The sequence below is a fragment of the Neovison vison genome, chromosome X, assembly GCF_020171115.1.
Source record: "Neovison vison isolate M4711 chromosome X, ASM_NN_V1, whole genome shotgun sequence".
NCBI lineage: Eukaryota > Metazoa > Chordata > Mammalia > Carnivora > Mustelidae > Neogale > Neogale vison.
The window spans coordinates 37,368,280-37,382,598 of record NC_058105.1 but is presented as its reverse complement, the minus strand read 5'-3'; the positions used below and the strand labels follow the sequence as shown (position 1 = coordinate 37,382,598).

General features: G+C 41.2%; 1 protein-coding gene across 5 annotated transcripts in view; it reads right to left on the bottom strand.

Moving 5' to 3' along the window:
• CHRDL1 (chordin like 1) overlaps window positions 1-14,319 on the bottom strand; it is a 132,900-nt gene that overhangs the window by 39,246 nt on the left and 79,335 nt on the right. For 2 of the 5 annotated variants that reach the window (XM_044235461.1, XM_044235463.1), the window contains exons 5-6: window positions 8,707-8,852; window positions 6,731-6,824 (exon numbers count right to left, since the gene is read on the bottom strand). The exons of 1 other annotated variant lie outside the window; for it this stretch is intronic. In XM_044235461.1, the coding sequence (XP_044091396.1) occupies window positions 6,731-6,824; window positions 8,707-8,852 (240 nt within the window). The remainder of the gene's footprint in view (window positions 1-6,730; window positions 6,825-8,706; window positions 8,853-14,319) is intronic. 2 more of the 5 variants (XM_044235462.1, XM_044235464.1) reach the window with 1 other exon arrangement.

Below are 14,319 nucleotides of genomic sequence, written 5' to 3'. Positions count from 1 at the left end.
TCCACATTGGGGGCTCCACACTGAGCGTGGAGTCTACTTAGGATTCCCTCTCTCTCCCCCTCTGCCCCTCCCTGCACCTATCCCACTTGCATGCTCACACACTCTCTCTCTCTTTCACTGGCCTTAGTTAGTACAGTATGTATCAGCACAAATACTTTTTTTTAAAGTAAGCTCTATCCCAACATAGGGATTGAACTCATGACCCCAAGATCAAGAGTCACATGCTCTAGCAACTGAGTCAGCCAGGTCCCCCAGCACAAAGACTTCTGAGTAGAGGTATAGTATGGTTAAGGCTATCTTTCTGCAAGATGAAGCTAGCAGTAGTGTACAGGAGTCATCTACCAATCCCCTCTCAGTAAATCCTATCATTCCCACCCCCCCCCCCGCCTCTAACTCAGTGCTTCTCAACTTTGGCTGCACATTGAAATCACCTCCCTCACCCTCCACCCCCAGCCTGAACGTAAATTTATCAAGGCAATTCCAATAAGCACCCATGGTCAAAAAGCAATGCCCTAAATATATTTCATATTGGTCTGTTTCTCATTCTGGAGTCCTCACCCTATACAAGATGTGGTGCTAGGTCATTTTCCTGCATGATCTCATTGAAACCTCATAAGCACTTGGAAGTAGGTGCTAACAACATTCTCCCTGTAAAGATTGTTAGAAAGGCTGAACGCACTGCTCATGATTATCCAGCTAGAAAGTAGCAGGACTGGGCTTAGAGCCAAGGCAGCCTGGTTCCAGAGGCTCCTGTCTGAACCACTATTCTCTACTCTGTCCCCAAAACAGGCACCTGCCCTCTCACATTAAGACAGGCTACTGCACTCCCCTTCTTCCTGGCCTCTCCCCTTGCTTTGCTGCCTCCCTCCAATCAAGTATAGATGCAACAGCCAATGAGGTCTTTTAAAACATCCACTGGTTCATGTTATGCCCAGCTCACAACTTTCCAGCGGCTTCCCAAGGTACTTAGAAACTGAATACAAGCTCCAGCCCACAGCTTTGAAGGTCCTATATGGGCTGAGCCTGGTTCCCTTCTCCAGCCTCATCTCCAGCCAGGGTTGACTACAATCACTACAGGCCAGCTACAGATCCTCAGATGCCTCGAATGCTCTGAGCTCTTCCTTGTGTAAGGCCCCTGAATTTTTTCTTCTGCCCGGAATGCTCTCCCTTCAGGAGTTTTGCATGGATGGCTCTTTTTCATCTTCCAAGTCTGAGCATAAATGTCACTCAGAGAGGCCTTCCCAACCACCTGATCTAAATGTTGTCCTTATTTCCTATCTTATTTCTTATCTTAGTCCTTTATTTTCTTCATAGTACTGACATTGTTCCAATTTTTATTTCTTTGTTTATCATTGGCCTTCTCTGGTAGAATCTGAGTTCCATAAGAGCAAAGAAACAATCTTTGCTGCTATGCATGCCACGTACGGTTGTAGAGGGTACTGTACAAATTTGCTGCACCAAAAGGAGTGCATTCACAAGGATTTTCTGGCAAATGGTGGTAAAGTCTCTTAAGTAAAAGGATTCTCTTTGTAACTTGCATAAAGATGCAATATAGTCTGACAGTGCCCTGTATCCTTTTTAAAATTAATTTACTTATTTTCAGCATAACAGTATTCATTATTTTTTCACCACACCCAGTGCTCCATGCAATCCGTGCCCACTATAATACCCACCACCTGGTACCCCAACCTCCCACCCCCCTGCCACTTCAAACCCCTCAGATTGGTTTTCAGAGTCCATAGTTTCTCATGATTCACCTCCCCTTCCAATTTATCCCAACACCCTTCTCCTCTCTAACTCCCCATGTCTTCCATGCTATTTGTTATGCTCCACAAATAAGTGAAACCATATGATAATTGACTCTCTCTGCTTGACTTATTTCACTCAGCATAATCTCTTTGAGTCCCGTCCATGTTGCTACAACAGTTGGGTATTCATCCTTTCTGATGGAGGCATAATACTCCATAGTGTATATGGACCACATTTTCCTTATCCATTCGTCCGTTGAAGGGCATCTTGGTTCTTTCCATAGTTTGGCGACCGTGGCCATTGCTGCTATAAACATTGGAGTACATATGGCCCCTCTTTTCACGACATCTGTATCTTTGGAGTAAATACCCAGGAGTGCAATGGCAGGGTCATAGGGAAGTTCTATTTTTAATTTCTTGAGGAATCTCCACACTGTTCTCCAAAGAGGCTGCACCAATTTGCATTCCCACCAACAGTGGAAGAGGGTTCCCCTTTCTCCACATCCCCTCCAACACATGTTGTTTCCTGTCTTGTTAATTTTGGCCACTCTAACTGGTGTAAGGTGATATCTCAACGTGGTTTTAATTTGAATCTCCCTGAGGGCTAGTGATGATGAACATTTTTTCATGTGTCTGATAGCCATTTATATGTCTTGATTGGAGAAGTGTCTGTTCATATCTTCTGCCCATTTTTTGATATGATTGCATGTTTTGTGTGTGTTGAGTTTGAGGAGTTCATTATAGATCCTGGATATCAAACTTTTGTCTATACTGTCATTTGCAAATATCTTCTCCCATTCTGTGGGTTGCCTCTTTGTTTTTTTGACTGTTTCCTTTGCTGTTCAGAAGCTTTTGATTTTGATGAAGTCCCAAAAGTTTATTTTTGCTTTTGTTTCCTTTGCCTTTGGAGACGTATTTTGAAAGAAGTTGCTGTGGCTGATATCGAAGAAGTTACTGCCTATGTTCTCCTCTAGGATTCTGATGGATTCCTGTCTCACGTTGAGGTCTTTTATCCATTTTGAGTTTATCTTTGTGTACGGTGTAAGAGAATGGTCGAGTTTCATTCTTCTACATATAGCTGTCCAGTTTTCCCAGCACCATTTATTGAAGAGACTTTTTTCCACTGTATATTTTTTCCTGTTTTGTCGAAGATTAATTGACCATAGAGTTGAGGGTCCATATCAGGGCTCTCTACTCTGTTCCACTGGTCTATGTGTCTGTTTTTATGCCAGTACCATGCTGTCTTGGTGATCACAGCTTTGTAATAAAGCTTGAAATCAGGTAACGTGATGCCCCCAGTTTTATTTTTGTTTTTCAACATTTCCTTAGTGATTCGGGGTCTCTTCTGATTCCATACAAATTTTTGGATTATTTGCTCCAGCTCTTTGAAGAATACCGGTGGAATTTTGATCGGAATGGCATTAAAAGTATAGATTGCTCTAGGCAGTATAGACATTTTAACAATGTTTATTCTTCCGATCAAGAGCATGGAATGGTCTTCCATCTTTTTGTGTCTTCTTCAATTTCTTTCATGAGTGTTCTGTAGTTCCTCAAGTACAGATCCTTTACCTCTTTGGTTAGGTTTATTCCCAGGTATCTTATAGTTCTTGGTGCTATAGTAAATGGAATCGATTCTCTAATTTCCCTTTCTGTATTTTCATTGTTAGTGTATAAGAAAGCCACTGATTTCTGCACATTGACTTTGTATCCTGCCACGTTGCTGAATTGCTGTATGAGTTCTAGTAGTTTGGGGGTGGAGTCTTTTGGGTTTTCCATATAAAGAATCATGTCATCTGCGAATAGAGTTTGACTTCTTCATTGCCAATTTGGATACCTTTTCTTTCTCTTTGTTGTCTGATTGCTGTTGCTAGGACTTCTAATACTATGTTGAACAAGAGTGGTGAAAGTGGGCATCCTTGTCTTGTTCCTGATCTCAACGGGAAGGCTGCAAGCTTTTTCCCATTGAGGATGATATTTGCTCTGGGTCTTTCGTAGATAGATTTGATGAAGTTCAGGAATGTTCCCTCTATCCCTATACTTTGAAGCGTTTTAATCAGGAACGGATGATGGATTTTGTCAAATGCTTTTTCTGCATCAATTGAGAGGACCATGTGGTTCTTCTCTCTTCTCATATTAATTTGTTGTATCACATTGATTGATTTGCAAATGTTGAACCATCCTTGTAGCCCAGGGATGAATCCCACCTGGTCATGGTGGATAAACTTTTTAATGTGCTGTTGGATCCTGTTGGCTAGGATCTTGTTGAGAATCTTAGCATCCATATTCATCAGTGATAATGGTCTGAAATTCTCCTTTTTGGTAGAGTCTTTGCCTGGTTTGGGGATCAGGGTAATGCTGGCTTCATAGAAAGAGTCTGGAAGTTTTCCTTCTGCTTCAATTTTTTGAAACAGCTTCAGGAGAATAGGTGTTATTTCTTCTTTGAAAGTTTGGTAGAATTCCCCAGGTTATCCGTCAGGTCCTGGGCTCTTGTTTTTTGGGAGGTTTTTGATCACTGCTTCAATCTTGTTACTAGATATTGGTCTATTCAGGTTGTTGATTTCTTCCTGGTTCAATTTTGGGAGTTTATAGTTTTCCAGGAATGCATCCATTTCATCTAGGTTGCTAAGCTTATTGGCATATAACTGTTGATAATAACTTCTGATGATTGTTTCTACTTCCTTGGTGTTGGTTGTGATCTCTCCCTTTTCATTCATAATTTTATGAATTTGGGCTTTCTCTCTTCTTTTGGATTAGTGTGGCCAATGGTTTATCGATCTTATTGATTCTTTCAAAAAACCAGCTTCTAGTTTCATTGATACATTCTACTGTATCTCTGGTTTCTACCTCATTGATCTCAGCTCTAAACTTGATGATTTCCCTTCTTATGTGTGGAGTTGGTTTGATTTGTTGTTGATTCTCCAGTTCTTTAAGGTGTAGGGACAGCTGCTGTGATCTGGATTTTTCAGTTTTTTTGAGGGAGGCTTGGATGGCTATGTATTTCCCCCTTAGGACCGCCTTTGCTGTATCCCATAGGTTTTGGACAGAAGTGTCTTCATTTTCATTGGTTTCCATGAATTGTTTCAGTTCTTCTTTGATCTCCTGGTTGATCCAAGCATTCTTAAGCAAGGTGGCCTTTAGCTTCCAGGTGTTTGAGTTCCTTCTGAACTTTTCCTTGTGATTGAGCTCCAGTTTCAAAGCATTGTGATCTGAGAATATGCAGGGAATAATCTCAGTCTTTTGGTATCGGTTGAGTCCTGATTTGTGACCCAGTATGTGGTCTATTCTTGAGAAGGCTCCGTGTGCACTTGAGAAGAATGAGTATTCTGTTGTTTTAGGGTGGAATATTCCGTATATATCTATGAGGTCCATCTGGTCCAATGTGTCATTCAATGCTCTTGTTTCTTTATTGATTTTCTGCTTCGATGATCTATTTCTGAGAGAGGCGTGTTAAGATCTCCCACGATTAGTGTATTCATATCAATATGACTCTTTATCTTGATTAACAGCTTTCTTAAGTAATTGGCTGCTCCCATATTGGGAGCTAGATATTTACAATTGTTAGATCATCTTGGTGGATAGTCCCTTTAAGGATTATGTAGTGTCCTTCTGTATCTCTGACTATAGTGTTAAGTTTAAAATCTAACTTATCTGATATGAGAACACTACCCCAGCCTTCTTTTGAGGCCCATTGGCATGAAAGATGCTTCTCCATCCCTTCACTTTCAGTCTGGGTGTATCTTTAGGTTCAAAATGGGTCTCTTGTAGACAACATATGGATGGGTCCTGTCGTTTTATCCAATCTGCAACCCTGTGCGATTTTATGGGCGCATTTAGGCCATTCACATTGAGAGTGATTATTGATAGATACATTTTTATTGACATCGAGTTACCTTTGAAGTCTTTCTTTCTGTAGATTGTCTCTATATTTCTGTTCAATGCTATTCTTAGGATTTTTCCACTTTTATAGAACCCCCCTTAATATTTCCTGCAGTGTCAGCTTGGTGGTTGCATAATCTTTTAAGCCTTGCCGGTCTTGGAAACTCTTTATCTCTCCATCCATTTTGAATGTCAGTCTTGTTGGATAAAGTATTCTTGGCTGTATGTTCTTCTCATTTAGTGCCCTGAATATATCTTTGACAGTGCCCTGTATCTTTACTCTACTGGCCAGTATGTATCTAGCTTCTGGCACAGAGCTGAACTTAGAGTAGATGCTCAATAAATATGTTGATTGGATGGAAGGAAAGAAGACGAAATTAGAATACTGCTAGAGGGCAAGCCAGAAAGGAGAGGGATATAGAAGACAACTGATAGATTTAGTAATTTGAGAAGAGGAAATAAAAGAGAAATGAAAGGTGATTATTCTTGATCTTAGAGAGAAAACAAATGGCACCATTATTAAAGATAATGGAAACTAAATAAGAAAACACTAACTTGAGAAAACATCGGTGACATTTTGGCTATAATTTGAGAAGATGATGCCTTCTGCCTTCCATTTTGCTTTTCCTGAGTTTGTCACTGTTTGACTGTGGGGCTTTAAAGAATCTATCTAAATTTGAGGTTTTAAAGACTTTACCTAATTTGCCCTGCACAGTCTCCAAAACGTCAGGGCTTTGCAAAACCTGTTCTTCCTGTTAAGGTTGTGCATGGAAATGGCTTGTGTTTCACACGACGTAACATGGAGGCCTTGCTAGAAGGGATTAAGGCACAAGCGACACAGACACTCACTTTTCTCCATAAATGATGCTCACTCTTTCTCTCCTCCCACACACCAGGGCAATTTCTTTCAGGTAGTGGCCCTTAAAATCAGTGTTTCCTTCCTCCCTTTGGTGAATGGACTTAGCTTCCCCCCAACTTTGGCTAAAATCTAAGGTGACCATGGGAAAATTCCCTTGCTTATGACACTGGCCAGGCATTTCCTTCTCCTTTAAGTCCTACTATCCGGTATGGCAACATCCCTCTGTCGTGGGATCTGGGATGCATACCTCTGCATAGCCGGCAACAGGAATCAGGAACGGAGACTGGAAATGCACAGGTTAACTTGGGGCAAGTCTTGAGACCACAGTACACATTCCCCTCCTGCCAAGGAGAAACAGAATTAAAGGTCAGGGGGACATGCGAATAAGCATAAAGGCTTCTTAGCTCGGGACCTGGGATGAGTAGGGACTCGAAACATGGCACTCCTTCCCAGTGTTCTCCCATGGTTAGTTCTAGACACTTCCTAAATGTTATTATGCTTTATTTTCTTCTGTTTACTATTTCTTCATGCCAGAGACTATGTTACTGAAGAGCTGGCCCTCCTTGTTGGGCCTCCTCATCTAAGATTGTACAAAGCAGTCCATGTAAGGGCCACCATTGGCCTGCCAAACCCCCCAAAAGGTCTTTTTCCTCTCTTTTCTGTTCATTGTATCTTCTAGTCCCCAACACATCCCAGCTGGATATTGGGATCTCAGGGAATGCAGATCTGTATGAGAGCCACCTTTTATAATGCTCCAAACCAGGGAGATGAGTTCTCTGGGGTAATACAAAACTATACAAGATGATCTGAATGGACAGTTCCGTTCAGCATAAGGCAAGGGAGAAGAGCAAGTTTACCTGCTATGTCTGTCTTTACATAGTTTCCACTCCCTAAAGTTCTATGTTCCAAACATCATTCCTTAAACCTTGTTTTTTTAATATCTTGTTCATTTATTTGAGAGAGAGAGAGAAAGAGAGAGAGCACGAACAGGCAGAAGGGCAGAAGGAGAGGAAGAAGCAGGCTTCCTGCTGAGCAGGGATCCCAATGCCATGGGGCTCGATGCCAGGACCCTGAGATCAGGACTTGAACCAAATGCAGATGCTTAACCATCAAAGCCACCCAGGTGCCCCTAAACCTTGTTCTTAGAAAGATATTATCTGGGGCTAGAAAGGTCCCTGGAAATTCATTAGTAAGGGAAGGCCACAACCAAATTCTCCCAAACTACCGAGATACCATACTTTTACTAAAAGTCACCAAGGGAAGAGATTCTAGAACTTCCCTCTGCATGAAATCCAGTGTTTAATGCCCTTACAAGCAAAAAAGTTCCTACATTGAACTTCATTTCCTCACACTTCAGTTGAAACAGCCATTTTCTGGTTCCACCTCTTACATTTTCTGGACTGCACAATTCCATGAAGATATAATCAATATACTTTATTCCTAAGGTATATAAAGTTATTCTGACAGATTAGGTCAGAGGAATAATAATGTTTTGCTGAGAGAGTTCTCACTGCAGGGCATCAGGGGCAAACTGATTGGGAGAATACATCAGATAGGAACCAAGAGATAGCTCCATTTTTTTTGTGAATTGGACTGAGTGGCCTTAGATGGCACCAATGACTTTTCTGCCCCTAGCATTCCCAAGGCTTCAAACAGTTGAGTTCTTCTGATGAAGGCTTTGCTGAGGTCACCATTGTTAAAAGGAGGACAGAGCAAGACCATCAGCTCATGTTTGTGCATTTAAACAATCCTAATGTTTTAATAAAGACCAGGATATGACTATGTCTGATTTCTTTCACAAGGTCAGGATTGTTCAGGGCTCTTGAAAATCAGGGAGTCTGGATTGACAGGATTAGGATTTAAATTAGGATTTAAATGCAATTCACCTTGGGGTGTCCTGGGTGGCTGAGTCAGTTGAGCGTCCAACTCTTGCTTTTGGCTCAGGTCATGATCTCACAGTTTGTGAGATCAAGCCCTGAGTTGGGCTCCATGCTCACTGGGGAGTCGGCTTGAAATTCTGTTCTTCTCCCTCTGCCCCTGCCCCCGCTTGCTCTCTTTCTCTCTCTCTCTCTCAAATAAATCAATTAATCTTTAAAAAAAATAAATGCAATTCGTCTTCCTTCCAAACACCTTATAGTGTAGCCACCAAGTACAGGTGTAAGTACAGGAGGAGCTCTGGTGTTGGGGTAGGGCTAGCAGGGACATTAAGACACCAGGTCTTACCGAACAGCTGCACTGGGTACACTGATTGGGTTGCCGGTTCTGAAAGAGCCCTTCAGCCACGAACAGCTCACCATGTTGGTAAGTGGTCCCGTTGTACTCACACGACTTGCTGGTCACCTTATTGTTCGTTGGTGGTAGGGAATCTTCTGGGACAGGGTGGAGAAAAACCATACCAAGTATTGGCTTCACTGCAAAGAATTTCATAAATCCCAACAGCAGATGGGGCTGTACCACACAGAGGGAGTTAAAAGATAATCCCTGATTCAGTGGCTGAATGGCAATGGGCATGACCATCCATCTATTCTTTCATTTGCTGAGCATTTATTGAGCACCTATTGTGTTCCAGGTACTGTGATAGACATGAGAGAGAAATCAGAGAAGGACAAGGACCCTGCATTCACAGAGCTAAGAGACCAGGCGAATGACATGTTAACTTGCCTGCAAGGACGGAGTCCTTTCAGAAGAGGAACCATCTATTATAACTGCCTTTGTAACTTTACCCCCTCTCATGTTTCATATCGCTTGGCATGTGCTTGTATGCTTATTCTGGCCTCTGGAGTCCTTGCTTTTTTTTAAAAATGAAATATAGTTGACATACATAGTCTTTGCTTATTTTTAATTCCATCACTAAGCTCACCCTCTCCTTCCACTCTTTTCCACCTACTGAAGTCCTGTCTGATTTTGAAGGCTCAGGAAAAGTCCCTTTTCCTTTATGAAGTATTCTCTAACAGCTCCAGCCCACGACCTGGCCCTCTCCAAACATGTGATTTCTGAAATACACAATCCAGCACTCGAGTGTTACTATAACTCCCATTAGTGACTTAGAGTCACCTAGCCAACAATTTACGAAGAAATTTCACATACATTTTTATAAGGGAGCCTCATAACAACCCTATCAACCAAGTAAATCAGATCCTTAACTCCATTTTTCACTTGAGGATAACAAGACTCAGAGGTTGACTTTTCTGAAGTCCCAGATGTAGTAAGTGATGACCCCAAATTCCATCTTTTTCTGTCAACCTAGGTACACATGTGTGTGTCCTGCTTTTTAAGGACTGGGTTGCTGCCTTATAGAGTTCCTCTTCTCTGTGGTGTCTAAAGCAGGGTTGTCATGGAGCAAAATATTAATGCACCAATGCATTTGATGAGTTGATTCTAATCAATGGTCTCAAGATGTCTTTTTACACACTCACGTGTGCACAAACACACACCCAGCAATGAACAAGCCCCCAGATTAAACTCATCGCTGATGTACAAATTAACAATAGATATAAATGGGGCTTGGAAAGTGCCCTCTGTAGAATAGCAGAAAAAAAGAAATCAAGGGAGTTGTGTGTTTCATTGGGGGAAGGCTTAGACAGTTAGACCATCCTTTCTTTCCCATCAATCGAAAGTATAATGCAAATGAGTCCATCTTATGGGTTAGTTATAACTCAATACAACCATTTAAAACAACAGAGTGATGCTCTGGTTTCTCTTGAGATCATATAAATCTTTCATTTTTTGAAAAAAACAGAATGAAATTATTGTTAGGATATAGGTGAAAATTATAAAGGCTAATAGTAATAGCAGTAATAATAATAATAGCTTAGTTCCATCCATGTTGTTGCAAATGGCAAGATTTCGTTTCTTTTGATGGCTGCATAGTATTCCATTGTGTATATATACCACATCTTCTTGATCCATTCATCTCTTGATGGACATCTAGGTTCTTTCCATAGTTTGGCTATTGTGGACATTGCTGCTATAAACATTCGGGTGCACGTGCCCCTTTGGATCACTACGTTTGTATCTTTAGGGTAAATTCCCAGTAGTGCAATTGCTGGGTCATAGGGCAGTTCTATTTTCAACATTTTGAGGAACCTCCATGCTGTTTTCCAGAGTGGTTGCACCAGCTTGCATTCCCACCAACAGTGTAGGAGGGTTCCCCTTTCTCCGCATCCTCGCCAGCATCTGTCATTTCCTGACTTGTTGATTTTAGCCATTCTGACTGGTGTGAGGTGATATCTCATTGTGGTTTTGATTTGTATTTCCCTGATGCCAAGTGATATGGAGCACTTTTTCATGTGCCTGTTGGCCATCTGGATGTCTTCTTTGCAGAAACGAACTAGAGCGTATCATGCTTAGCGAAATAAGTCAAGCGGAGAAAGACAAATATCATATGATCTCCCTGATATGAGGAAGTGGTGATGCAACATGGGGGCTTAAGTGGGTAGGAGAAGAATCCATGAAACAAGATGGGATAGGGAGGGAGACAAACCATAAGTGACTCTTAATCTCACAAAACAAACTGTGGGTTGCTGGGGGGAGGGGGGTTGGGAGAAGGGGGGTAGGGTTATGGACACTGGGGAGGGTATGTGCTTTTGGGTAAATTGGAAGGGGAGATGAACCATGAGAGACTATGGACTCTGAAAAACAATCTGAGGGGTTTGAAGTGGCGGGGGGGGTGGGAGGTTGGGGTACCAGGTGGTGGGTATTATAGAGGGCACAGCTTGCATGGAGCACTGGGTGTGGTGAAAAAATAATGAATACTGTTTTTCTGAAAATAAATAAATTGGAAAAAAAAACATACAATGTAAATAAAATACAACACTTACTTAAAAGGAATAAAAATAATAATAATAATAGCTTAGATTTACTGAGCCCTAATTAATATACAAGGTACAATGGTGAATGCTTTTCCATAAGTGATTACATTGGCTTTTACTAGTACCATTCTGAAATGGACACGATTATGCCCATTTTGCTGATGGGGAAACTAAAGCTTAAGAAACTAACTGTCTTGCCCCAGGTCTCACAATTAGAGAGCTTCGGTAACACCAACATATGAACTGATGTCTGACTGATTCTAGAATCTTCCATCCTTCCTACTACAAAGGAAGGTGTTAATCATATCAAACCTGTAACAAGGGATGGACCGTTTAATTTAAAAACCAAAACTGGGGCATCTGGGTGGCTCAGTGGGTTAAGCCGCTGCCTTCGGCTCAGGTCATGATCTCAGGGTCCTGGGATCGAGTTCCACATCGGGCTCTCTGCTCAGCAGGAGGCCGGCTTCCTTTCCTCTCTCTGCCTGCCTTTCGACCTACTTGTGAGCTCTCTCTGTCAAATAAATAAATAATATCTTAAAAAAAAAACAAAAACAAATAAAAACCAAAACCAATGGAACATGAAGGCTGAGTTGTCTCCCTAGAATGTTTTGGCCTACAATACCCAGGAAACTGATATCACATTTACTCTGGCTCCAACAATTTGCATAACTAACTCAATTCTATACTTTGCTATGTAACTTGACCTATGAGTTCTGAGTAACTCATTCCTTGGGTGTTAACTAATTATTAATGACTCCTCACAGAATACAAAAGTAGTTCCTTAAAAAGAAGACTTAGGGGCACCTGGGTGGTTTCATCGGTTAAGAGTCTGACTCTTGATTTCAGCTCAGGTTATGATCTCAGGGTGGTGAGATCTAGGCCCATGCTCAGCAGGAAGTCTGCTTGAGATTCTCTCTCTCTCTCACTCTCCCTCTGCCACTCCCCTCACTTCCATGTTCTCTCTCAAATAAATAAATCCTAAACAAAAGAAAAAAAGAAGTCTTAGCTTCTAGAGCATGTTTAACTCATACCAGTTGACCCTAAGTGCCTGCTCCGGCCCACAGGTACACACAACCAGACAGCTGCAGCTGGTACACAGGAGTAAAATTCACTGGAAAAAAGACAGAGGCAGGCCCATTCACCCCTCTGGGCTCTAATTATACTAAATCTCAATATTTTGTGGTGAAGGAAAACTGGGATGACCTACAAAAGAATATCAACCATGACTCTTACAGGAGTTGACAGATCTTTGGAATGCCAAAAGAAAAAAAAGAAGGTTGGAATTATTTTGCTACAGAAGAATGTGGATTGATTTTTGAAATGGGCCTTATACCAAGGGATTGACGGGGAAGCAACTGCAGGGTGAGGTTTTCCAGTGGAATCATGACCTTGAGAGTCTTCCTTGCAACAGTCTTCAGAGTAGCCTGGCATAGAGTCTATTAATCTACCCAACAGGAGATGGGGAGAAAGCAAAAGAGAGAAAGACAAAACAGAATCAAAGAAAAAGAAACCAATTATGAGCATGCTTACCGCTAGTTTTACACAATACATTTATCTTAATATCTTTCCATTTACTCTTATTTCATACTTTTAATAACCCTAATAGAGTGGTGAGAGAATTACAGATATGAGGCTATTGATATCCCAAAAGATTTGGCCCATGTCACCCAGATATTAAACAGGAAAGCCAACTCAGAAATAGTTTTCCTGTCTTAAAGTTTATGCTCTTTTTATAGAGTGGGTGTTAAACACTGGCAGATGGAAAGGAAATGAAATCCATACCTGGAAGAAAGATCTGTGTTTCCATGTTTACTACATCCCATGCTCATTGCAGCATTATTCAGAATAGCCAAAGTAAAGAAACAGCCTAAGTGTCAGTCAGTCAATGAGTAGATAAAGAAAAAGCGGTACATACATACAAGGGAATATTATTCAACCTTAAAAAAGACATCTCACCGCTTACAACAACATGACTGAACCTGGAGGACATTATGCTAAGTGAAATAAGGCAGATACAGAAAGGAAAAAAATTGTATGGTCACATTTTTTGTGAAATCTAAAAACACGTTGAATATATAGAAGCAGAGAGTAGACTGTTTCCTTTGCTGGGCAAAAGCTTTTGATCTTTAATAAAACCAAAAGACAACTGACAGAATGGGAGAAGATATTTGCAAACAACATATCAGATAAAGGGCTAGTATCCCAAATCTATAAAGAACTTATCAAACTCAACACCCAAAGAACAAATAATCCAATCAAGAAATGGGCAGAGGACATGAACAGATATTTCTGCAAAGAAGATATCCAGATGGCCAACAGACACATGAAAAAGTGCCCCACATCACTCGGTATCAGGGAAATACAAATCAAAACCACAATGAGATACCACCTCACACCAGTCAGAATGGCTGAAATTAACAAGTCAGGAAATGACAGATGCTGGCAAGGATGCGGAGAAAGGGGAATCCTCCTACACTGTTGGTGGGAATGCAAGCTGGTGCAACCACTCTGGAAAACAGCATGGAGGTTCCTCAGAAAGTTGAAAATAGTTGAAAAGCTACCCTACAACCCAGCAATCACACTACTGAGTACTTACCCTAAAGATACAAGTGTAGTGATCTGAAGCGGCACGTACACCCGAATGTTTATAGCAGCAATGTCCACAGTAGCCAAACTATGGAAAGGACCTAGATGTCCATCAACAGACGAATGGATAAAGAAGATGGGGCATATATATACAATGGAATACTATGCAGCCATTAAAAGAAATGAAATCTTGTCATTTGCGATGACATGGTTGGAACTAGAGGGTATTATGCTTAGCAAAATAAGTCAATCAGAGAAAGACAATTATCATATGATCTCCCTGATACAAGGAAGTTGAGAGGCAACGTGGGGGGCTTGGGGGGTAGGAAAAGAATAAATGAAGCAAGATGAGATCTGGAGGGAGAAAAACCATAAGAGACTCTTTTTTTTTTTTAAAGGATTTTATTTATTTATGTGACAGAGAGAGATCACAAGTAGG